The following is a 26,102-nucleotide window of genomic DNA, read 5'->3' on the forward strand; positions in this document are numbered from 1 at the left end:
AGATATTTAGGCAATTAACATGTGAAAGTAATTGGCTCTTCATATTTTTGTTTACTTGAAAAGAAGTTCCATCTGTGAAACTTCTGGTAATTCTGGCAGAGCTTGTACAACTCAAAAAGGATTGCTGACTTTTTTTTTTTAAGAAGCAGGTACTTGACCAACATGGTTTTTCATCCTAGAAAGCTAATAAAGGGTATGGAAATGAACATTTTCCCCATAACAGAAGGTACAAGAGTTTCAGAGACAAAAAGATCATTAAGAATAAGAGAAAATTTGAAAAATCAGAAATCTTTTGACTTTAAGGTTTTTAATATTAAAAAGTGGCATGAACTTTTCGTATTTAGAACAGAAATCCATAACTCGGGAAGGCAAAAGTTGAGAAAACTGTTAGAACAGAAATGGAGTCCTTAAAATGGTTTCTAATTCAGCAACTCCCCTTGTGACGCTTGTAAACATTCTTAACCAACACCAGAAACAGTAACAGTTCACCTTAATGTTTCCTACCCCAAACAGGGATATTCAACTAAGCTGGAAGGACCTGCTTCCTTTATAATCACCTGTCCTCTTCTGAAGCATTGCAGTACCTTCCAGCAGGAAGTTCACTCATATGCTCTCAGGTGGAAGAAATGCCTCTGCACCTGCTGCAATACCAGGGGAACACCTATTATCCCTGTAATGCCAGGGCAGACAAAGCATTGCATAGGAGATAGCAATGCAGCACTTAGAGGCTGTCAGAGCAGTAGTTAAAAGTTCTCAGGTGTGCACCACATTGCCAGCAATGGGATGTGTCACAACAGCAGACATCAAAAGAGTTAAGCTAATATTTTCTCTCTAAATTACATCTGAAATAGAAAAAATCTTTAATATACACCATTTTGTAAACAAAATTGCACTTGATTTCGCTTTAAAAAATGATCTGAATCTCACTGTTAACGTTTTCAAATCTTTCTATTTTTTTGGTACTTTTAATCACTGATAGTACTGGGGACTCCTTAACTCAAAGGGGCCCTTTCTGTCTCCCAACTAGCTCTGCAAGGTGTAACATTTGCTCCCCAGGAAACTGAAGGATAATTAATAACTTTCCCCATCACCTCTTCAAAAAAATAAATAAAACCATAGGCAGTTGCTTCTGGGCATTACATATTATGGACTTTGTCCCTTTGGTGTTAAAATTTTAGTCTGACAAATTAAATAGCTGAAACAAAACATGTAGTTTGCTTAAACATCCAAGTCAGGGATCTGGAGTAGAAGAGGGGGGAAGTGTAAATCAGAACCTTTTATAAGGATTTTGTTATTCTGTGACCTGTTTCCCAATGGGACGCTTGCCTGGTCGTAATGCCTGTCTCTCTCTCTCTCTCTCTCTCTCTCTCTCTCTCTCTCACAAGGAACAGATCAGGGGTGTGCCACTGCCTCCTTTCAGCCAGTGGGGCAGCGGCAGAAGTCTGACATAAATGCTGATCTCTTCCCTGATGCTAAACGAGCTCTGCCCTGAAAACTTTCCATTCTTCATTCCATTTTGGATCTTTCAAAGTGCGTGATCATTCTTTCCTAGAAGGGAAAAAAAAGGCTCATTTTAGAGGGACCATGGTTTCTTGTTCAAAATTTTTCTTTTTTAGATTAGGCATGTTGATATTTTAACGTACACATTCTAGAATATACATCCACCATAAGGACCTATTCATATCTTTTCAATATTTAAAGGGGCAGCATATAGTAGGAATTATATTTTCCATTGACAATTTTAAGAGCTGAATCAAATTGTACCTTTATAATGAGTAGACATGATTGCCAAGTATTGTGCAGTTATTCCAGGCAAAAAGCATAAAGATGAGAGAAGCTGGCAAAGGCAGGATTGCCATATGCACATAAGCTTATCTGCAACTGTACAGAGGGTTATGTCCCTCTAGTGACAGCCTTTGGAGGCAGTGCTGTTCTGGCAGGTGAGCAGACACTAGAAGTCTGCTGAAAAACAACCTTCATATGCAGGATTAACTTGGGTGGCTGTCCAAGAAGACTAGAAACTTGCCAGTATAACAGTCTATACACAAGTCCTAGAATACCAGATGTATTTGGTAGACTAAATTCTAGAGGCCAGAAAAGGACCTAGGACTCATACCTGTAGGCTTTGTTCTCAGTTTACACCAATAAGGAAACTGGGGAAAAGAGCAATCAAGGAACTTGTCTATCATCACACAGTAATTAGAAAGACCAAAAAAAACAATTGTACACGATCTAGTCCATCAAAATGACCTTCACAGCTTCCCAGAAAGCAAAAAGGACCTCGCTTACACATTTCTAAAACTACATCCAACATCTAGACTGCAAAAATTAACACACAGGAAAGTACACCCACTCTAGTCAATTATTTATAGACAATAATGGCATGTATAACCACAGACAATTAAAAACCCCATTTGCTTTTGGGGTACTGTATTATTTTTGTGACTGTTTAATTTTCCTTATTAAATTTAGTTTAATATTAAAATCATTTGTATTTCCTGAACACATCAGGTGAAAGTTATCTGAAAAAAACATTAGTAAATAGGGAGGAGTTAGGTTGGCCATATATAATTTACATAAAGATGTAGGTTGCTTTTATAACTTTTTAAAAGAGACACATATTTACATCAAAGTTTACGGGGGACCCAACCTTCCCTGAACACTTGAAAATTATATTTTTATTGTCTTGCTTTCCATATTTTTTTTCCTCAAAGATATTAGGTAAACAAAGTCAAAATAATCTCCTTGATGACTCCTGCATGTCATTAGATCAGAGAATTTACTTTAAAAAGTTTGTTTACTGACCTCATCAGAATCTAGAAGGGCTGGAAGTGCTCTGGAGAAGAAAAAAGACACCGACAGTTAGAGAATATAATGCTCTAAAAAATGGAATTAAGAATGCAACATTAAGCTTTTGCTACAACTACCTAGGGCCTTGTGTATACAAAAAATTCAGTGGGCCTTTCACAGCAAGAAATGTCATAAGAAATAAAATGGAATGGCACTGAAAAAAGCAGAACTAAGATTTTACATGCTAATTAATAGTATATTACACTTACAGCCCTGGTAAGAACTTACAGAACTTCAAAAAAATCATCTCTTCCATTATGTCATTTTAGGCAAGATTACCCCTTAAGCAACTCAACAGAAGTGTTTTTTTAAGAAAAACATTAAAGAAAAATATTAAGCAAATTTCATTTGAAGTTAGGAAATTCTTTTGTTTATCTGAAATGCTTCTTGCTGAATTTAAATCCATTTTCTCCTCTTCTGAGCACAAAATAAAAATAACTGATTATTATTTACTTTTACTGGGCCAACAACTTGGAACCTAAATTACTAATCAGCCTGTGTTAAATAATCTCAATTCCTTTAACTTTTCCTTAACATCACTTCTAGTACTTTAATCAATTTCTCTTCTGGTTGAACATTCTGTTATTTTAACCAATTCATCAACAAAGTAACAAAATCATCCTGGCTATTAAAAGCAATTTTTTGAGTCAATTCAAATACTCACACATCTGTCACAGAAGAAGGAACATTTTCTTCTACCCATTTCAAATCGTCTTCCTGCTGGAAGTCAAAATTTAGCAGGTATCACCAGAATGAAAATTGAACAACACAAGAATTAGGGTAGGTAATTAAAAAAAAAATTTACCTGGTAAGTACAAAAACACAATCAAAAACTACTGCAAATCCCAAAAAGCTCAATATTATTTTTATATTATGAAAAATAGCACCCCCAAAATACCAATAAAAACTACTATGCACTTTTAAATACCTTAAAGCTTTTTAAAAAATCTTTTTGAGCACCAAAGTCACATTAATTTAACAGAGGGGAGCTGCTAAGTCATGAAGAAATTCAGTGATTTTATTCCAAACTAAATAAATTAAAATTTTAATCTGATGCATTCTTGTACTCTGCTCTAATCATTGGTTTAAGTTTTTGCTGCTTTTCAAGTGCATATAAACAGATAGCTGATACCTTGTTTAATTAAATTAATTTCTATTCCCTGTTTCTTTTTCATTCAAGGTTGGTTAGCTAGAAGGGGAGGGATACAATAAGAAATGGCATTATAAAAACAAAAGGTAGCAATACAAACTAAAAATATTTTTAATAGTTTTAAAGATTTTCCATCCATATATGGTTATGTCATGAATGAACATTAAAAATTATAATGAATAAGGCACCCTTATGTGAGATAGAAGTGTAATATTTTTCTAAACTGATTAGCACTTATTAAGAAAATCTTAGTTATTGACAGAAAGCAGATCATCTTGGGTTATTATTGAGGTAAAGGGATATTTCTTCAGCTAAAGTGTGTATTATCACACCCAAGAATGGTGATTCCCTGATGAAAACTCCTGGACAAAAACCATTACACTGGTCTGAAATACTTTTACTACACAGTATGCATGAATTTTTTCAAAAACTAGCTGCCTACAAAGGACTTAAAAAGTCTTAAAATGAGAAATTAATTATAAGTAAATATTTGCCATCTTTTAGTTTTTTCTTTTCTCATAATTCAGACTATTTCCAAACTAAACTTGATTAAAACAAACTTTAATCAAAAATGGTCATAAAATCCAGATTAATTCAGCTTTGTCTACATTTTCAATACTGTTCCATGGAATACTTTAACAAAACATAAATTATGTGATGAGGTTAGATTTTGTTCACAATTCAGGAAATATACCAAAAAAAAAGGATTACAGTCAAATGAGTAAGGCTGTGGGACACTTCCCAGGGTATGGGAGAATAAAGAAGGGGACTGGAAGGTGGAGTTCATACTCACAGCTTTGTTCACTTTACTATTTCCATTTGGTTCTTGTTTCGTACTTCTCATTTTCATTCCTTCTGCAGAATGAAGGTATTAAAAACTAAATTGAACAGAGTGGTTAGCTCTATAGATAGACACAGACCAGCAAAGAATACAGAAACCGATCCAGAAGTACTGATATGTTAGTACTAACAGTACTAAACTGTTAAAGCACATGCCATGGATAAGAAAAATACTAGAAATGAAGGATGAGAAAGATCTAGTTTCCTTACATGAAATCATGTAAAGCTTAGAGTAAATTGCACCTATTACTCTAAATCTAAGATCCCATTTTTAGAAAGAAAAACACGGTCAAGGTGAAATTTATACCTACCAAAGCTTTCTTTCAGCATGGGCTCTTTCTGTTCATCATCTTCCTCTTCTTCGGACAATGGTGAAAAGGCAAACCTATTGGCAAAAATGTGGAAGAAAAAGGAGACAATATAAAGACTCCAATATTTGAGTTAGATGATGAAAAGGTCCAGTTTTCTAGGACTGCTTCTGTAGGTACATTTATGTTCATTCATAAAAAAAACAATTAAGTATCATAGAATTGTAGAGCTGAATGGCACCTCATCAGCAGTCTAGTCCAATCTGGAAAGGAACTCTCACTGTAACATACCCCAAAAGTGCACATCCAGGCTGTGCTTGGAGACAGCCAATAAGGGAGAAGCCACCGCCGTCCCAAGGCAGCTCGCTCCATTTTTGGACATCTCTAATAAGGAACGCTCTCTCTCCCCCCGGCCCCCAATGAAATTCTCAATTACCTCTCTCAACAAAAGGCAAAGATAGCTTAGATAAATACTCAGATAACTGAAAATTTTATTGAGCCAACCTAGAGATTCAACCTCTCCCTCCACCTCCAAGCCTTTAACCAATTAGAAAAACTGGCTGCTTTTAGTTTCATCATTTTTCTATGCCCAGTCTCCATTAACAGTGTTTATCAATGGTAAAATGCCCAAATTCAAAGCCAATGGGAGAGAAAAAGAAAGAAAGAGAAAAAAAAAAGGACTGGATAATTCTCAAAGTTATCTGACAGCTTATTCCCTAAGTAACTGAGAACTGATTATAGTTTCATAAAGCTAACTACCATCTAGATTATTAACTCCCCAAAACAGTCAAACAAGTTTTCATTATAGTTCCCTTATCCTTCCAAAGAAGAGTAAGGTATCCTCAATAAAAATCTAGACTTTATTCTGTAGGCTGGACAGCAGATGGGATGCTCAGTATATCTCCCATCTCTCTCTCTTCATCTACACATAAGATGCACTCTGAACTAGGAAGAACTAAAGTTCCTATCAACAAATGGTCCTGCTATGAGACTAGGACCTTTGGTTGTTCGCAGATGGTCTCCACAGAACCATGATGGCAAATAGGATCATCGAGAACAGCAACCGCCAGATGGCATCATCCACCCACAGCTCCTGCCAGTCCTGCCAAAAGGAAACAGGATTACTAACAATAGTGGAGTATTACCACACCACAGAATGGGCCACAAAATTAAATAGAGTGAGCCATTTTCCTACTCATCTCTTCAGGGCAGCCAGGTGGCACAGTGGATCAGAGTGCTGGGCCTGGAGTCAGCAAGGCCTCTCTTCCTGAGTTCAAATCCAGCCTCAGACATTTATTAGCTGTGTGACCCTGGGCAAGTCACTTAACCCTGTTTGCCTCAGTTCCTCAACTGCCAAATGAGCTGCAGAAGGAAATGGCAAACCACTCTACTATCTTTGACAGGAAAATCCCAAATAGGGACTACGAAGAGTCGAAATGACCCACTTATTCACAATACCCAGCAACAGACTCAGAACCAAAGCACAGATCTGACCCAAACGAGGAAGGGCCAACACATAGCCTACACGGAAGAGACAGCACCCTTAACAGGATACAGTTGGCAACTCACCGACTGACAATCCACTAGCCTGAACTTCATGGTAGTCCAGATGATGAATACGATAGATGCTAATGGGAAGCAAGGATGACAGATCAGAAAAGAGCCATTTTGGTTGACAATCCTATATGAGAGAATGTTTCTTAACCACCTCAGACCCAGTCTAGCTGGACCTCACCTATTTTTATCCCACCTGCAATGAGATTCGACTATAATTCTCCAACCAATTACTTTAGCCAGGGACAACTGACGGTGAAGGAAAAAAAAATTCAAGTATTCTAGTAAAACTTTACCTCAATCCTTTCAACTCATAATTTTTAAAGAACAGTGCTATCATTCTTCTGGCAGCTGAAATTATCCCTATATTTATGAATATAAGGCAATAAAGAACTGATGTGTTGAAAAACAGGACTGAAAGCATGAGACAATTTGAAAAGCTAAGTAACAATTCAATTCAACAAAAAGGAATAAGGGACTACATATAAGACACTGTACTAAGAGCTAGAAACAGAAAAAAAGAAAAACGCCAACTTGCACCTTCAAGGAGTTTACTATCTAAAAGTGAATTAGACAAGGAAAAAAAATTAATAATCCACTAAGAGGTGAGTAAGACCTACATGAGGATGGTGCCTATTTCAGCAACAAGGAAGGGACAGATGTAGGAGAGCCTCTACTAGTGCTAATCATTTCTTATCTTCATCAATCTTCCCAAATTCTTCTTTTTTGCCCAGTGTAGGCTTGGGGGATTTGTTTTGCCCAATCTAGACGGGAAAGAGGTTGATATAACAACACAAACCTGAAATAACAGCTCCCCCTGTAGGAGAGATATCATCCTTTCTAAAGAGCCAGGCAAATCAAAACTCAAAAGTTATACTTTTATTCAAAGATCCTATTTTTACATTACCTTCATTTCTAAATAGATCCCTCACTTCTCTCCCACCCAGCAAGCCATGCTTTGCAGCAAAAAAGAAAAAAAAAGTTCAGCAAAACTAACCAACATTTCAACCAAGTCTGACACTACATGGCACCATTCCACACATCGTTCCACACCCATTTGCCAACCTTTCTTTACAAAGAAGAAAGGTTCGTTTTCTCCTTTTTTCAAGGGGTCCAGACACCTAAGTCTTCCTTTATGCCCTATCTCCTGCCTTCTTACTTGGAGGCTTCAATTACATAATGATCAGTCTCCTCAAAAACCTGTCCTCTAAGTTCAACTTCCCTAACTTCCACATATCTTCACTCCACCATAACCACATTTCAGATGCCACCAACACTCCAAACTTTCCTCCATAATTTTTAAACACTTAATTCCCCTCCAATCACAATTTCCTTTCCTTCCATCTCTATCTTTAATTTACTCCCTACAAACTCTTCACCTTTATCATAACTTCTAATCTCTGTTACCCCAGTATGTCACCCCTGACATACTCACTTTCTTCCCTTTACAATCTAGACCTAGATGGTTAACTTTTTAAACTACACACTATCCTCCACTCTTGCCAAGCCTCAGCTCTGGAACACCTTGGCCACTGCCTTTCCTGCTCTCACTCCAAGATGCTAATTACCATTGAAGAAAGTCATGCAATGGTACCAGTAGGGGCTGCTACAAATTCCTGTTACCTAATAACTAATGAGATTTTGATGCTCTACAAAAATGCTTTTAGGCTTCCCTAATTGACTCTATTGTGCTCCCTACAGCTGCTAATACGAACCTTCTCTATCTCAAGCCCACAGCACCACTTCTATACCATTGTCTCCCAGATGCAGTTTAAAATAGCGTCAACCACTTCCTTTAAGGCTCCACTCCAATGCCCTTCTCCCATTAAGCTTTCCCACTCCTAAAATGACCTAATCTTTACTTCTTTGTCTCTGCAAGCTCCCTGGGCAGAAACCATCTTGTTTCGGTCTCCACACCCCCAGCAGCTAGCAAGTGCCTCGCACAGAAGTTTGTTATTTAAATTGAAGCATAAGACCAGTGAAGGCAACACCTGGACAAACATAACTGGCTGGACTGAAGCAAAGAATTTTATTACCAAAGACTGAGACTGCCTAATAAAACAGGATATTAAAAAGTCTTTGGCAATGAAACTGTGTAATAGTGAAATGCTTCATGTCACCAGCATCTATACAGTACTCTTCATAGTCTGTTTTACAATACTAAATAAAGTTAATCGCCAAGGCCACCATGAAACTAGGAAGTACAGCTAAGGAAACAGATAAAGTGACATAATTTTTTTTCCCAGATCACAAGGATAAGCAATAGCAAAGTTAATATAAAACCTCTCAATACAGGATCCAAACTCCTGCCAAAACTCTTAAGTCATGCTGCATTTTCCACTGAATAATTAACAAGTATTTAATGAATATTTCATATAGCCCATGCATTGTGCTAGGCGCTGTGGAGAATGGAAGTTTCACGAAAGAATCAGAAAACAAGACCCTGTGCTGAAAGATTTTAGAACCTACCAGAGAGACAAACAAAAATAGATACAAAATATAAAGGAATAACCTAAGTGGTCCTTACTAAAAGCACCATCACAGCTCTGTGAAGTGATGAGGAAAGGCTTCAAGGACCAAGTGGTACATGAGGTAAGTCCTCAAGCTGAGGAGAATCTGAAGAAGTCGGATAGGAGCCTTATATAGGAGCATCAACACAAGCAACTTACAGAGTTGGGAGTACAGAGTACCCAGGGCACACAATTAAGGCAACTGGCCTCACTGGAACAATCTGTGTGTATTCAACAAGAGTGGGAAATAACACTGGCTAGAAAAGATGGGAGGCTGTAGAGAAACCTGAAAACCAGGAAACCACATTCTGACTTGAGTCAGCAGGCAAGAGGTAGCCATTTGATGTTACTATGCAAGAGAAATTACATAGTGGAAGTTGTTATGGAAAGATTTGGCTGTAAGAGGACAGGAGTAAAGAGTCTTGGAGAAAAGAATCTAGCTCGAATGACGGCTATTGCTTAATGCAGGCGTCAGGTAATGAAAGATTACTTCCAGGAGATGGTGACAGTATAGACAGGGAAGGAAGAGGTGAATCTAAGCAGTATTTCAAAGATAACCAAATAAGACTTGATGACACACTGGCCTATAGAGAAGGCCAAAAAAAAAAAAAAAAAGAAGGAATCCAAGCTGACTCCAGGGTTTCTGATGCAGAAGACTGGAAGTACAAAAGAATCAACAGACACTGGACTGTTCTGGAGGAAAGATGACACATTTGGTTTTGAAATCCGGAGTTTAAGAAGAAAATGATTCTTAGGTAGTTAGAAATATGAATCTCAAGTATAAGTGAAAAAGTCACGGCTGGGAGAATACCCCCAACAGCTAGGTAATGTCTTGCACACATGTTTGTTAATTAAATTGAAGCATTTTACCTCATTGCTTGCCATGGAACTCAGACAATTTGTTATTTAGTTTTGACCTACTTTTTTCCCTCTTCTCCATTCTTTGTTACAAGGGATGGTTCAGTGAATAGGGAAAGGAAAAGGGATACATTTGGAAATGAAGGTGATATAAAAATATATCAATAAAAATTAACTTTTAAAAAAAAAGAGCTAGAGCTATAGCAACTTTGCTCAGCACAAAGGCAACAATAGCTGAAGTCATGAAATTAAATAAACTCAATAGAAGGGAGTTTCAGAAGACACCTATAGTCAGGAGGGCAGGAAGGATTTTCCAATTCTGAGCACTACTACAAGATCGATGACAAGTTGGGCTCCTTATCCTAATCCTTTATGTTTCATTTTCATAGAGCTCTATATTAAGAATCCAATTATGTTCCTCCATACATTTAAATTAAATCATTTGACTCCTTAGAAATTATTTGTTCTTTATACCTATTCTTCCTCTTCCTTTTCTGCACACCACTGAACCCTCATTGGGAACACTTAGCTAAATTTTGCACCACAGTACACCACAGTATACCACAGCAAGAGGCTGAAAATCCCTGGACAGATCTTATTTAGAAGGAGACGAAAACACTCCACGACTTACCTGCAACTGCTAAAATGAGAGTGTTGGTGAAATGGCGATACAGAGAGAGCTTCACAATGTTCCTCCGAAGTTTGAGAAGCTTCATTGTTTGAGTCAGGCTGATAAATATGTATTGATAGGTCAAGGAAGTCAAAGTTAGGTGAAATAACCAGGCTAGACTTCGATTTCTCAATCATTTTTGGTTTGTGGGCCACAAAATTCCTCACATTCCACCCTATCCCTACCAGCTCCCATTTATCATCACAAAGAAATACCACCAAAACTTGAGAGAATTAACAAGGAGAACTCTGTATGCAATGCTATACCAATTAGGAGTCAAAAAGACAAAAAGGGAAAGAAAAATGTGAAAAAAGAGGAAATATAAAAGGGAAGAAAGGAGGAAGAAAAAATCAAGAGCAAGAAATGAGATAAAGGAGAAAACACAAGCAGTAAATTCAAAATATTCAATTCAATATTTATTAAGTATGTACCATGTGCGAGGCACTGTGCTAGGCACTGGGGAGCCTCAAGGGGCATACAGTATTCTCCCATTGGAATGTAAGCTCCTTCAGAGCAGGTCCTGTCTTATTTTGGCTTGTATTTATATCCCCAGCACAATGCCTGGCAATAATAAGCATTTATTGCCTCAACTTCCCTTGCTTAATATTCTATTTCAAAACATGTTTGAGGATAGCAACGCACCCAAGCTAACAGCACTTCACAAAACCATGCATTCTCAACTTTACATTACATTAGCAAGCTATTCAAGAGAAAGGTATTACACAACAAAGGTATTACACAAACACCAGCCACAAAGAAGACCAACTAGAAATAACATCCAAAGTGGATACATATAATAGCTCTGACAAACCAGAAAAACAAACTTACAGAGAGCAGATTGGTTATCAGCGGCTCTACTGTGCAAACTTCAGTGTGCACATTTCTATACTGTGCAAACAAGCTATTGTTTATTCTGAAGCATTGCCTTGGTCAGCTTTATAGGCACACAACACATCCTGCTCAGGAAGTTTAAACCTTGCTAAACTGACATAAGGTTTTAAAACAGTCAAATCAACCTCATACTGCTCCTCAAGCCACACTATATGTAAGTCGGCCCATTTTCACAATTTCCCAGTGCTCTCACAAAGTGAGTTGCCAAAGTCTAAAGGTGGCGACTACCAACTCCAGGCTATTAATTCTTCTGACAGCTGCTCAAATATCATGTTGGCTTCACAGTTGAAAAGGCACAATCAAAGCGAAATGCTCACAACAATTCTCATTAAAAAAAAAAAAACTAGAAGCTAGTTCACATTCTTGTCTTACAGTCAGGCACCAGTACACTAGCTTCTGATACAATAAGCTTACCTGGGCTATCAAGCTGCAAGGTCTAAATAATACCCTGTCTCCTGCACTAAGGAGCAATCAACAAAACTGGCAAAGACTTGTTGCAGAAAAATCAATGAAAACCCAACTTGAGGGGGGAAAATGGGACTCCATCAATTAAGCCAATAAAGAAGGATATCCACCAGCACAGGGCAGTGTCTAGGAAAGCCAAGGGGATAAAGGCCAAGGAAGCAAGGTCAGTCTGGGCCTGGAGACAAAGAGAAAAAGGTAGTAAGAAAGAGATGACTGGATAGGCACAGGAAAGAAACTAGCACGTAATTCTATATACATATGAGCAAATCACCACTGACCCCTAATGTAGTTGGACTATTTTGGCACTTAATCTAAATCACAGCAGATAGAACCCACCTCTTAACTTCGCTCTACTAAACTTTCACCATGCATATTTCTCTGCGACCATTTCATGTCAGCTGAGATCTCATCCTCAAAATAAAACAACATTCCGCTAAGTGACAAAGGAGCTATTTCTAACATAGATGTATTATGGAGTAACTCTACCAACAGAAACACAGCCCTAGTATATAATCTCCATTAACCATCACTTCTCTTTCACTGTCATTAAAACTGAAAAAGGAAATAAAAACCAGGCTACTGGTCCTTCATAATTCTGCATTTCTAGCTGAAATGTTATTGTGCCCTACTCACGTCAGGAAAAATAAATACGTTATCATTATTTCATAAAGAATAATAACATATGCAAGTTTTCCAGAGACACAAACTAAAATGAAGGCTAACAAGCAGTGTTTCATTTGCAACACAAAATTTGCTGTGATCTGGTTAATTCTGATAGCATTAGCCTTTCATCAAAGAGCAGCTTCTTATGTAGTCTAATTCTTTACTCAACATCCAGGACGTTACTGAAAGGATATCCATAAAATAATACAGGCATCAATCGCGGAGAGGGCCAGGTTTGCTATCACAGCCAAAGAACCGTAAAAAGACTAAAGCAAGAGAAGCAGAAAGAAAACATAAAAGGATAAGGGGTTACAGTTTCTAAAAGTCCATGGAAAACTTGCTGACAGTGGGTAGTGAAATACTCAACAAATTGGCATCTCAAAGACACTTTGCCTCAGGGCCAACTTTTGTTGATACCCCCTAAGCCCAGTTTTCTTGGGGACAGAGCCTAGATAGCACACTTCTAAGAGCATATGATGGGGCTTCCCCTCTTCCATCCAGGTGTGTGTCTGACCGGAGAAACAAATCAGAATGAATCAGGGAAAGCAGTATATGCAGACTCATGTCCTTTTCCCATTCGAGAGGGAGTAAAAGACCACTCAGGGCTCAGGAGAGGTCTATCTTCCTCTCATATAACCTTCAGTGCTTTGGGAGTGAAGTGCTACCTTTTCCTATTAAATGAGGATAACTATTACATAATTCACTGGATGTTGTGAAACTTAATTGGCTGCACTTTAAGAATTGCTTTGAAAACAAAAAAGATAGAAGAAAAAAAGTACTGTTATTTAATAACGAAAAGCTCCACTGTCAAACAGAACCAGCAGCAACATGGTTCTAGGGTCTGTCATCCTGCAACAAGAGTGAGAGTCCTTCCATTGAAGAGAAAGACCTAAATACTAAATAGCAATCACTCAACTGGAGAGGATGGGACCACTCACTCTCATTCTCTCAAGTATTTCATAAGAAGCATGATTTAGAAGGAAGACTGAAAAGGAAAGTGGGTTATAGCTGCATTTTGAAAATTAGAGCCAAGGATCTCCACAGCAAAGTCATCTCCTCTGCCTCTTTTTGTTATGTTCTTCAACAACCCACTGCACCCCCTAAGGACAGAGACAAATTATACCTATGCTGACCATGAAAATTCAGATTAAGAAGTTACTGACCCCAGTAACTCTGAGGACACCTTCCATGCCGGAGAACAAAAGATAGAGAGCTCCTGCCACCACGACTTTGTGAAGAGTGACTCCAAGGCGAGGCCTAAAGGGGGGCGGAAAAAAGATAAAGCTGAGCAAGAACATCACAACACAATACAACCTGTTTCCCCTGAAACAAAATAAGGTTCAGCTAAGTATCAGACACTGCCCCATCAAGAAGAGAAAATAAATTCATTAGGGTGTAGAAAGCAGCTTAGACTCAAAGTGCTAGAAAACAATGGTTTTACATGGACAGCCTGGGACCACTGCACTTTACAAACACACTCCTCTGGGGTAATAATCTCAAATCCCAATCAAAGAGAAAAATTCCTTCTAGGGGTTTCTACTTGGAAAAAGGGAGTTTTGAGCCATACCTACCTAAGGCCTAAAAGGATCTATTCTTATTGATTTCACATCATTTCAACGGTATGCCATATGTGAGATGTCCTGTACGACGGAAGTAAACTCACTTTGCTGAACAAAAGTTCAACGCTATACTACCAATTACTGTTATAAATTTCTCTTAAGTTCCAAAGAGGGGGATGATATAGATCCAAGCAATAAAACCAAGAGATTAACAAGCACTGATTCAGTGCTTCCCAGTCCCAGGCATGTGTCAAGCACCCTGCTAGAACCTGGGGATACAGGAACAAAAAGGAAAGAGTCCCCACCTTCATGAGGCTCCCACTCTATCTAGGGAGATAACATTTACACATATAAAAAATAAGTATGTGCAAAATAAATGAAAGGGAATTATTTAGGGGACGAGGAGTAGGGAGGTGGTGGCAGAGATTTTACTTATCTTCACAAATACACGATGAAAAATTTGAGAGCCCTTTTCAGAAGACCACTTACCTCATAGTAACTGAAAAATCCTTACCCATCCCAACCATTCTCAAGGCTCTCTTACCAGGAGTCTGAAATTACCAGTTCTCATTATTCCTCCACTTTAAAGCGGCTTTTGCATTTCCTGTAGGAAGCTGCTACTTACTTGACTATCCCATAGCCCAGACTGACTATGATGACCAGAGTCCGAGCCAGGGATCGTTTCACTGCTGAAAGCAGCTCTGCAAGGATAAGGGCACCTTGGACTGTAGGGAAAAACATACGAGAGGAGAAGAAAATAGTGAATGAATGTGAATGTGGATCCTTAATTATCAATTCGCAGAAAAAGCAACTGCTAGTCCTAGGAAGAAGGAAATTTCCCTCTCAATTTCTCTCTTAGAGCCATCTAGGCTGATACCACTTATGATCCTATAGAGTGGACTCACCTACACAATCAGTACCTCTCAGAGAACATTCACAAAAGCTCCAACCTCTTTACTTTTTAAAGACGGCTTCTATGTGGGGCAACTAGGTGGCACGTGTACAGAGCACCAGCCCTGGAGTCAGGACAACCTGAGTTCAAGTCTGGCCTCAGACACATAACACTCACTAGCTCTGTGACTCTAGGCAAGTCACTTAACCCCAACTGCCTCAAAAACAGAAGAAAAAAAAAAGCTTCTATAAGAATGAAGTCAAGGCATTTCACATAGGTCTTTAGACCAAAAGGATTCACTGCTTTAGATTACTGATCTAATACTCTACCTAGTACAAGCCCCCTCTTACTCAGTTCATATTAATTTTCCTCTCTGAAATTTTCATTATCACTGCTGACATTTCACCTTGGTGTGCATATATCATATATTTTGTAGCAAGCTCACTACCATGGCCTGGTGCTGAAGACTCATATGTCTAAATGTTTGGGTCATCTGGCTTTGAGATCTGAAACAACATACTTCTGTTTCGGATTCAATAATCACAGTGATTTTGCATAAATCATTCATATAGTTGATCTGAATTTATCCTCGTACCATTTCCCCCCAAGAAAGTTCTTAAAAACCCAAGCTTTTAATCACACCCAAAGAACTATAAACCTTTGTAGTCACATACCAGACTCTCCTTTGTAGCGAACGTTCTGGAATTCTGCATAAAAGACTGCCTTCTCTAACATTCCCAGAAAGATAACGGCACCAATCCAAAACTGAATTCTCAGGAGATCTCGCCAGTAGCAAGCAGACCACGCCAGCCACAAAACACCAAACAGGACATACACGATACACATCACCATGAAGAACTGTCATCCAGATGGATAAGAGTTAAACAGGCAAATTAGGACTGAGGCCATTCCAAATTTCTAAATTTAGCAGCTACATATCCTTAGCAAAATATAAACTCTACCCATGACAATCATCTATTCAGGAGATGTTTTTATCAAATCACTTTTTTTTTGGACTTCACCAATACAAGCACAGGGAAGCACACAGGGAGACCACATAAGTGTGCTGCTGTCAAGGGCAACGTCACTCTTTCATTAAAGGTGGTTCTCTGGTTCAGTCTAAAAATACATGAAAATAGCAAACATTAAGGTGGAAAAAGAACTTGGCAAGGTTGAAGATAATCTGGAGCAATGAAACAAGGTGAAATGGTAAGTCTGAGAAAAGGAGAGGAGAAAGATAAAAATGCCATTTGACTCAGCAATACCACTCCTAGGTCCATACCCCAAAGGGATTAAAAAAAAAGAGGAAAAGGACTCATATGTATAAAAATATTAATAGCAGTTCTTTTCATGCTGGCAAAGAAGTAGAAAACAAGAGGGTGCCACTAAATGGGGAATGGCTGAATAAGCTACAGTGTATGGATGTGAAAGAATGCACAATGGTGCTATAAGAAATGAAAAAAGGGATGGTTTTAGAAAAACTTGGGCAAACTTGTATGACCTGATGCAAAGTGAAGTGAGCAGAACCAGAACAATTCATAATATAACAACAGTACTATAAAGACAACAATTTTTTTTTTAGGCAATTGGGGTTAAGTTACTTGCCCAGGGTCACACAGCTAGTTAAGTGTTAAGTGTTTGGTCTGAGGCCGGATCTGAACTCAGGTCCTCCTGACTTCAGGGCCGGTGCTCTATCCACTGTGCCACCTAGCTGCCCCCTAAAGACAAAAATTTTGAAAGATTTAAGAGACTCTGATTAAGACAAGGGAACCAACCACAGTTCCAGAGAATTCAGGATGAAACATGCTACCCACCTCCAGATAGAGAGGTGATGGACTCAAGAGTGCAAAGTGAAGCATTTAGGGAGTCAGAGGCCAAGTAGGACATAGCTAATGCAGGAATTTGCTTTCTTTTATTATATTATTTGTAATAATTTTGTTTTTCTTGCTTTCTCAATAGGTAGGAGAGAGGGAAATAGGAGGGAGAATTTGTAACTGAAAATAAATGAAACTGAATTAAAGAAAATTTGGATCAGGTGATGATGGCTTAGCTAAATCATATCCTCATGCTTCATAAAAAACAAACACCGGAAACCCTTTGTTTAAAAAAAAAACACCACCTAGTCTAACTCACTTAAAAAAGCTCACTTAACCAAAGTTAAGGAACTTGCTCAAAGTCACGTAACTAGTAGGAAGCAGAGTGAGCACTAGAAACAGTACATATGGCTACCTGCCTTCAACTTGTGAAACAGCACTACAGTATATCTGACAAATGCTCAAGGATGAATTAATTCATTCTGTTCAGGGGTTAAATAATATAACTTTACTTACAATCATGAGGGGATACTCTGCAAGAGAGAGGTATTCATAAGGACCCTTCACTTCCACAGTCACTGATTGAAAAACAAAAACAAAAACCCAGTATTAAAAGAATGGTAGGAAAACCAACAAAATCATCCTCTTATATTACCATAACGTAAGTAGATAAATTCTCATGAGACCATTTACTTGGACGTAATAGATTTAATTTAGTGCACATAACTGCTAGGAATCATCATACACCATTGCTAACTAAAAACATCATTACCAGGCATGTTTTCATTCTCTGTCTTTTAACCAGAAGCAAGTTTCCCCAAGTGGAAATCAAACCAAACTATCCATGTTGAGTTAAGTCACTGGACTATTAAGACCAAAAAGGGAGACAAAAAGACAGCACAGCACCACCATCCCCCACAAATGAACACCCTCAAGAAGAGAGGAGCACCCCTTCTTAAGAATGTGTGACAACTGCTATGGAGAGCTAGCATGTCACAACTGGTAAATGCAGTGTCACTTTCACGAATGCTGCAACTTCATTTTTCCCTTGCTCTCTATGGGAACGCAAAACTTCTTCACAAGCACAGGACTAAAGAATAATTATACATAAAGAAGACAGACTATTCTGTTCCTTACAGCAATTAAACAATGCACACAACACTAAAACTAAACACAATTATTAAGTATTAATATAAAAGCAAATAGAGGAATGGAAAACTTACTGGTAAAAAGTTTACTTTGGGGCGCTTCTTTCAAAGAATCCTTTGAGGATGAAATCCCAATCTGAACAATGAAGATATATGGCCCATCTTGCCAAGTTTTAATAGCAGCATTCGGTGACTGAAGAAAAAAAAATCTTTAAGTCTCGGAGAAATTAAGAATGCAAGCTACCCACAAGTCTTTAAATTTTATTATTAAAGCCTGCTGAGAAACAAGGGAAAAATTCCTTCAGTCTGGTGTATTACCATTAATTTTATGAATGCTTGAACATATTATGCGTGTATAACATATATGTGTGTGTATGTATACACATATACATGTATATAAATATATATGTACACATGCATGTAATAAAACAACACTGGTTTCAAAATGATTTTTAAAAAAAACAAGAAATTAAATAATTCTTGTTTTATTAAGTTTTTTGAAACACCTAGCACAGAACCACACAAAAGTGGTCATTTAATATTTCTTGATTATGGTAAGAGACAAAGATCAATCAAAAGCATTAAATGAAGTCAATTTTAAATTGATAATGCTCTCTTCAAAGTTATCAAAGATCCATTCATCTCCACATCAAATGGTCTTTTCTCAGTCCTTATCCTTCTTGAACTCTCTTCAGCCTCTAACACTATCAATCACCCTCTTCTTGAAATTCTTTTCTCTCCCGGTTTTCTTCTTGACCACTCCCTTCTTTCTCCTTTGCTGGATCTTCACACAGGTCATACCCACTAACCATGGGCGTCCCCCAAGGCTCTGTCCTGGGTCCCCTTCTCTTCGCCCTCTACATTATTTCACTTGAGATAGGTAGGATCTCTACGCAGATGATTCTCAGATCTATTTGTCTAACTTTTTTCCTGACCTCCAGTCTCATACCTCCAACTGCCTATTTTAGACACTTCCAGCTGGATGTCTCATAGACATCTTAAGTTCAACATGTCCCAGGCTGACCTCATTATCTTTCCCCCAAAACTCTCCCCTCTTCTTACCTTCCCTAATACTGTCGAGAGTGCCATCATCCTCCCAGTCCAATCCTCCTCCAAGAAGCTTCTCCCAGTCCCCCTTAATGCTAGCACCTTCCCTCTGTCAATTACCTCCAATTCATGCTGCATGTACCTTATCTGTACATAATAGTTTGCATGTTGTCTCTCCCATTAGAGTGTGAGCTCCTGGCACTGAGCACAGTGCCTGGAACACAGTAGGCACTTAAAGAAGTGGCAGCTGACTGCCATCCTAGAACACTAGGCTATATTTGACATGGGCTCTTTTTATCTTTGACCTGCCCTAATGGGAGAGACTGGAAAGGAAAAAATCTTTAAAAATTTTTACAACATGGTTAGTAACAACAATCCATAATATCAAGGTTGATTTTGTAGAGAAGGTAGTAGCTTTTTCTCAGTAATATACAACTCCAGGGTGCTCCTGTATGTCTTTCCTAAGACATGGCAATTAGAACTATTTATGATTGCAGGTGGGGTAAGCACATGATTTTTACAAGTCAGTCAATTAGCATTTATTAAGTGCCTCCCTTGTGTACTGTGGACCATTCTGTTTCTAGTATCTCTCAGTTAGAGGCCACATGGCATAGTAGCTAGCATTCTAGCCTTAGAATCAGGGGAACATAGGCTCAAATCCCACCTCCAACACTTACTACATGTGTGTGACCATGGACAAAGTCATCGAACATCTGAGCCTTGAGCCACTTTCTAAAACTAGAAAAGTGGTTTTCTGACACTGATTTATGAATATAGTATGACCTTCAACACAGATGGAAATCAAACCATTTGTCAAATTTGTATGTACCCCATGCTCACTTTAGTCACACAAAACTACATTAGTTCAAAAAGGACATCTGTTAAATTCCGCCTGAAAACCCTTCTTTCATGACTTTTAAAAAAAACGTTTACTGAATACAATCTAACATTAAAACTTAACTTGAACTCTGGCTACATGAAAAGATCCTTTGTGAGAGGGTCTTCTAATCAATACAGCAAACATTTGCTAACCACATAACAGCTGGCTGTAATGTATTTGAGAGCACTGTGCCATTTTAAAGGAAAGCAAAATGTTCCTTAGAAGCAAAGGCCAAAAGGCTCTAGAGCCTCACATGACTACCGACTACTACTTTTGAAAACCAGAACTATCTTCTCTCAGATTTGATGCCCTTAGGACAGAAATTAAGTCCTAAGCTGAACTTTAAGAATAATGTGGTCCTGCTTTATTTTTCATTATTTTAAAACTGCCTATCTGACAGCAGGATCAAAATGTTAAACCAGCCCAAGGACCTGACAATTTTATCTTATTTTCTATTCTTTGTTCTAAATTCTTCATCAGTGGCCTTTTCTATTGAATATATCTGACCAGCATGGATAAGACTGTGGGTACAACACAGACTTACTGGCTTGGGCCACAGGCCACATCAATAATCAATTTTCTAAATTCTCTTCCAAGTCACACGTCACAACAAAGACTGAAACTCTCTTTAGTTTCTTTTTAAATTGTAACATTGAAAAGCCAAATTCAAGAATATATTGAAGATAATTAAAATAGGTGACTTTCAATACTCCAAGCCCCCCACAAACATACTTACAGGCTTCTCTACAACAGCTGTATGGTTTGTTCCATTGTACCTAGCCTATAAACAGAGAAAAACATGATAAAGACTGAGAAACATCTGCTCTCCCTTCAGAGATTAAGAACTAAAGAAAAACAATTACCTCTTGTTTTCCTCCGGCTAGTACCACTGGATGCATAAAATCCCCAGAAAAACTCTATAAAAAAGTTTAAAAACTTAGAATTATCAAAAAGCTTTTAACAACAACCTTATGAAAACATGGTATATCAACACACCACAAAACTCTTATGACAAGAGAGACAATTCTAACTTCAAATGCAGCAAACTGCTAGTGACAAACAGAAGTATTCTTTATTGATGCTATACACAAGTGAATAAAGCCCTCTCTAGAATTAGGAAAACTGTATTAAAACCTAGCAGACAAACTCCTGACTAGATAACTACATCCCATTTATCATTTTGTCAGGTTCCTGCACATTGCCTTTTCCATAGGTATATTTCTGTCCTGAATAAATGGAACTGTTAACAGTGAGGTGTTATTTTGTTTTGATGGAGGGGAGAAGCACTATTTTATTAGCATAGTTAAGTCTGACCTTGCCAAGACAGCAGCAGTAGGGAGATCATAGGATCACAAACTTATGGCTGGGAGGGACCCTCCCTTAGAGACCATCTAATCCAACCCTGTCATTTTAGAAAGGAAGAAAACTGAAGGCCAAAGTAGTAAACTGACCTGGTTACACAAGTTAAGTAAATGGCAGAGTCAGGATTTGAAGTCAGGTTCTCTTAATGAAAACTCAGCACTCCTCCTACCATACCATATAGCCTCTTAGTAATGCTGGACTAGTAAGTCTGACTGGGGAGTGGAAAAGCTATAGATTTTTTGGCCTCCATAACAGAAGTTTTCAATTTATAGTCCCAAAGGACAGGGGATAACACACATAAATACTTTCATTTTACTTACTTTGCATCTTTCTCATTTTTTCCCTTTTTCCCCATAACTCTGACACCGTCAATCTCTCAAGGTCCACAAAATTCTAAATGCTGACATCTACACCACCATTCCAATTCTATTATCTGACTTTTCATCCTACTGTGACTAACCATTCAAAACTTCTTTGCCAGAAGCTATGCAACTGGCAACTTCTAAGACAAAGCCCAGTTTTCTATTACCTGTCCAAAGCAATTTACATGTTCCTTTGCAATATAAAATTTTTGAAGAACAGGACAAATAACGTGATTTGGGGGTAAAAAAGTCAAAGCCAATTAAAAACAAACAAAACTCCTCTCTACAAAACAAACAAATAACAACCCTGAAGCATTTTCAATTTCAGGTCAATAGTAATTAAGCCCAATAAGCCTGATTAGGAGTGAAGTATCAGTTACAAAGAAAGGACCTAAGAACTAAAGTTTAGGCTGTTTTTTCTATATTTACATGCCAAGAAAGCTATATCTCCTCTTTTTGAAATATAAGTCATTGATTGTGAAAGTATCAGTACATGCTTCCAATTTGTCCTTCCCAGGTAAAATGCTCCAAAATGACCCAGTAAAGCACAGAACGTGAACAATACAACATAAGAAGATTACCTCCCTCTCATTTTACCACCACCACACCTCCCCTTCCCTCCCCTCCCCTCCCATTGTAAATACTACCTGTGGTTTAAAGAGTTCACTGTAGTTCTGGAACAAGGTTGGTAACATTTCATAGGACCCAGGCCAACCGTGGCGCTCCTCCTTAGTGCTTCCAAAATACGTTTCCGCTTGTTCATCCTGACAAGACAAAAGACCAAGCACCAAATATATTTGTTGCCGAAAAGATCTACTTTTCATAAAAAGACCTTCAGAAGATAACAAAGGTGGACTCTGGGATGAATAAAGCATTGGGGTGTTCCTACCTGCCAAGAAATTAACATGACTTCAGATAGTAAAGTTATCTGATAACTTTTATAGCAACTCACGTTTATGCAGTCTAAATGTTACATGTTTTTGATGCTTTCCAAACACCTCACACCCACAGGAGGTAGGCAAGGAAAGGATAATTTTTAACCCTTTGTAAATAAGGAAACAGACCCAGAGAGGTTAAGTGGTCACACAGCAAGTCCTATTTCTAGGTAGAATTATTTCACAAAGAAGGGGAACAGTAACCAATTCAGGCTTGAAAATTGCAGGATTCTTTTCTTAACAATAACCAACAATTTCAAAGCTTTAGAATCCCCCAGGGGAAAATTCTGCAGAGACTTGGAAAGTTAAGACTTTTTAGAGTCCAAACAAAATGACATACTGGAAGAATAATTAACTTGCCCTAAAATGACAAAAAGATGTATACTTTCCCACAAGCTAACAGACCACAAAAGTATTCTAGCAATCCACAGCCTTCTATTCTTCTCATCCTAAATTCAGTCCCTCATCAACTCTTTGAGATTCACACCTAAATCTCAATCTCCAGAGCTCTGATCTCTCAAGTTTCATTCCTAAATTTCCAATTGGTTGATGAACATTGGTACTCAGCCATCACACCGTCATTCAAAATAACATTTATTACACTATTAGTTTGCATTATCTAAGAAGGGTTTGGTGAGCAAAAAAACTTCAACTCATACTTTGTCCCATTTCCTTCAAATTTCATATGAAAAGAATCTAAATTAATGAAGTTTTATTGTATATTCGATTAGAAATCTATTAAAAGACAGGCTATTTAAGCTGAGAACCCTGGAAATTCTACCATTATCTATCTTTCCCTCATCATTTCCCTAACCTTTTCTAAGTGTGACAAAACATGTGTATTTCTTCTCTTCAATTCTAAGAAACAGACCAAAAACACTTTATATAAATCTGAAAGTTAGGCATCAAAGGCTTAAGGTTTTATACCACAGGGCAGAGATCACTAAAACTTAGTTTATGACAAACTGGGATGGCCAAGGAGCATTTACAACTTTCAGATGAAGTCAAATCATCTTTGAGAAGAAATTACAGGAAAAATAAACAACAGAAAAAGGATTCCCCTGAGAATATATGAAAGAACTAGAAACAAAGACAAGATCTGACAAGCCTATCTACAGCAGCAGTGAAAAGACATTTCTTCAAATGAGGCAGTATCATAAATGGAGAAAGTACTTGACTGGGAGTCAAGACACTTGGGTCCTACTTCTGGTTCTACCAGTAACTGGCTGTGTGACATTGGGCAAATCATTTAACCTTTCTCTTTATCTGTAAAATGATGGGGACTGGACAAGGAGATCTCTCAGGTCACTGCCAGCTCTAATATTGTGTAATTCTACGTCACTTACCCCAAAGTTGAAGACTTCATTGTAACAGTTACAAGAACGCAAGTACCAGGTCACGTTGAAACTCAAGGATGGATCCAAAGGTTCTCCTTCAACTATAAAAGAAGAAATGTATATAAGTAAAGGCAATATCCACACAAAACAATTTCCCTATCACATTGCCACAAATCCCATTTACTCTGAAAACATTAAAGAACAGCATCCTCATTCAAATTAAGCTAAGTAGGGACATACTTTAAAAAAAAAAACACACATCTTCTTAAATCAGATATAACTGCTGCTGTCCAAAAGTATGGCCTAATAGGGTAGTCCTGCCCTATATTAGTGGTTTTCAATGTTGAGAGGCTAGATACTGTATTTCTTATGCCGAGAAACCTCCCCAATGCCTGGTGCTGTGTCACGGAAGATTCCATAGGTGACACAGCAGACACCAGTTATGTGTGTCAAGGCAAATCAATATTTATTAGCCACCTACTATACTGTCCTAGGCATTGTACCAAGTATTGAAGGAGGCACAAAAAGCAGACGACATGGTTCCTGCCCTTAAGATTTTCATCTAGAGAGGTAAGCTATAACTACACGACAAATTAAATGACTATAAAAGTTCTTAAAAGTACAATTCAATTCAAGCCAACATACACTTAGCGAAAGGAAGGCACTGTGCCAAGCACTAAGGAGCAATACAAAAACAAACAAAAACCCAGTAAGTAATGAAAACAGAAACAACTGTGGGGATGAGAAGAGAGCAGAGGTGACAAAGGCATGTATTTCATTTGAAAGGCCTATTTGTGTGTGAAGAAAGAGTAGGCCGGTCTGTGTGGAACACAGAGCCTGTGAAAAGTAGTGTGAAAGAAGTCTGTGTAAGTAGGTCAGAAGCAGATTGTGGAGGGCTTTAAATGTCATTCCAAGAAGTCAGTATTTTAGCCTAAAGGCATAAGGGAGTCACTGAAGATTTCCGAGAAGGGGAAGGACATGGTCAGAACACTGGCTGCAGTACGGTAGATGGATTCAGAGGACAGTACATAATTAACTGTTTAATGAATAGCATGGATAAGAGCCATTTGGCATTTAAAGCCCTTCCTAAACTGATCCCATTCTACCTTGTCAGTTTTCTTATACTTTATTTCCCCCTCCACACACTCTCTGATCCAGGGACACTGGCCACCTTGCTGCTCCTCATGCACAACATGCCAACTTCACCCGGCCTTTTCTCATTATGTCCTAGGCCAGCAATAGTCACCCTCCTAACCTCTACAGACTCACTTCCCTGACTTCTTTCCAAACTCAACCGAAATCTCACCTTCTGCAGGAGGCCTTCATAGAAGTTATTTGTGTGTTGTCTCCCACATTAGAAATTGAGCTCCCTGAGGGCAGGGACCACATTTTCACTTTTTTTATATCCCCAGTACCTGGGTTCTTCCACTTAGCACACATTAAGTACTTAATAAATGCTTGGTGACTGATTGATGCTATGAATTCAGAAAGAAAAAAAACACATGGAGAATGGAAGGGTCTTCAGGGAAGAGGAGGAACTAGTTAGATATTGAAGAATCATAGGATTTGAACCGTAAGAAAGATGCAGGACATTCCAGGCTAGTAGGGAATGAGATAATCAAGGACACAGAGACAAAAAAGTGCCAAACAGGACTGCATTTTTTCAAGGAACCATTCAGGGAACCCTAAGGCTCCCCTAAACAAAGTTTGAGAGCTAGTGATCCAAAGGAATGAGCCCTGGAGTCCAGAAATTTGGCCTGGGTGTAGTTCCTGCTGTGCCGATGACTGGGTGTGGACACCTGGGCAGGTCACTCAAGTTCTTGGTACCTTTCGCCTGGCACCTGTAGGAGTAGAGAAATACCGGCCCCTCCCTGCCTTTGGAAGTATGGTAAGGACCAATCTAACTACACCTATAAAATTACTTCTAGCTCTCAAGGAGATATTACATAAATCTGTTACTTCTTTTACAAACAAATTTCTACAGGGAGAAGGCATAAGAGAGATTTA

The 26,102-nt window shown here is 38.2% G+C and overlaps 1 protein-coding gene across 4 annotated transcripts in view; it reads right to left on the reverse strand.

Annotated features, from left to right (window-relative positions):
• Positions 1–290: 290 nt before the first annotated feature.
• The window catches only part of TMEM87A (transmembrane protein 87A), a 30,279-nt gene continuing 4,467 nt past the window's right edge, over positions 291–26,102 (reverse strand). The window contains exons 3-20 of one of the 4 annotated variants that reach the window (XM_078151362.1): positions 24,105–24,196; positions 22,471–22,587; positions 20,963–21,016; positions 20,836–20,880; positions 18,248–18,365; positions 17,541–17,602; positions 15,885–16,068; positions 14,944–15,043; positions 13,923–14,016; positions 12,199–12,271; positions 10,702–10,806; positions 6,718–6,776; positions 6,147–6,250; positions 5,152–5,225; positions 4,794–4,855; positions 3,515–3,567; positions 2,806–2,836; positions 291–1,548 (exon numbers count right to left, since the gene is read on the reverse strand). In XM_078151362.1, coding sequence (XP_078007488.1) covers positions 1,507–1,548; positions 2,806–2,836; positions 3,515–3,567; positions 4,794–4,855; positions 5,152–5,225; positions 6,147–6,250; positions 6,718–6,776; positions 10,702–10,806; positions 12,199–12,271; positions 13,923–14,016; positions 14,944–15,043; positions 15,885–16,068; positions 17,541–17,602; positions 18,248–18,365; positions 20,836–20,880; positions 20,963–21,016; positions 22,471–22,587; positions 24,105–24,196 — 1,469 coding nt within the window. In that variant the 3' untranslated portion in view covers positions 291–1,506. Of the gene's footprint in view, positions 1,549–2,805; positions 2,837–3,514; positions 3,571–4,793; positions 4,856–5,151; positions 5,226–6,146; positions 6,251–6,717; positions 6,777–10,701; positions 10,807–12,198; positions 12,272–12,949; positions 13,026–13,922; positions 14,017–14,943; positions 15,044–15,884; positions 16,069–17,540; positions 17,603–18,247; positions 18,366–20,835; positions 20,881–20,962; positions 21,017–22,470; positions 22,588–24,104; positions 24,197–26,102 lie in introns of all 4 variants that reach the window. The other 3 variants (XM_078151360.1, XM_078151361.1, XM_078151359.1) reach the window with 3 other exon arrangements.

Source organism: Phascolarctos cinereus, unplaced genomic scaffold (genome assembly GCF_003287225.1).
Source record: "Phascolarctos cinereus isolate Bilbo 61053 unplaced genomic scaffold, phaCin_HiC Scaffold_3;HRSCAF=262, whole genome shotgun sequence".
Taxonomy (NCBI): Eukaryota; Metazoa; Chordata; class Mammalia; order Diprotodontia; family Phascolarctidae; genus Phascolarctos; species Phascolarctos cinereus.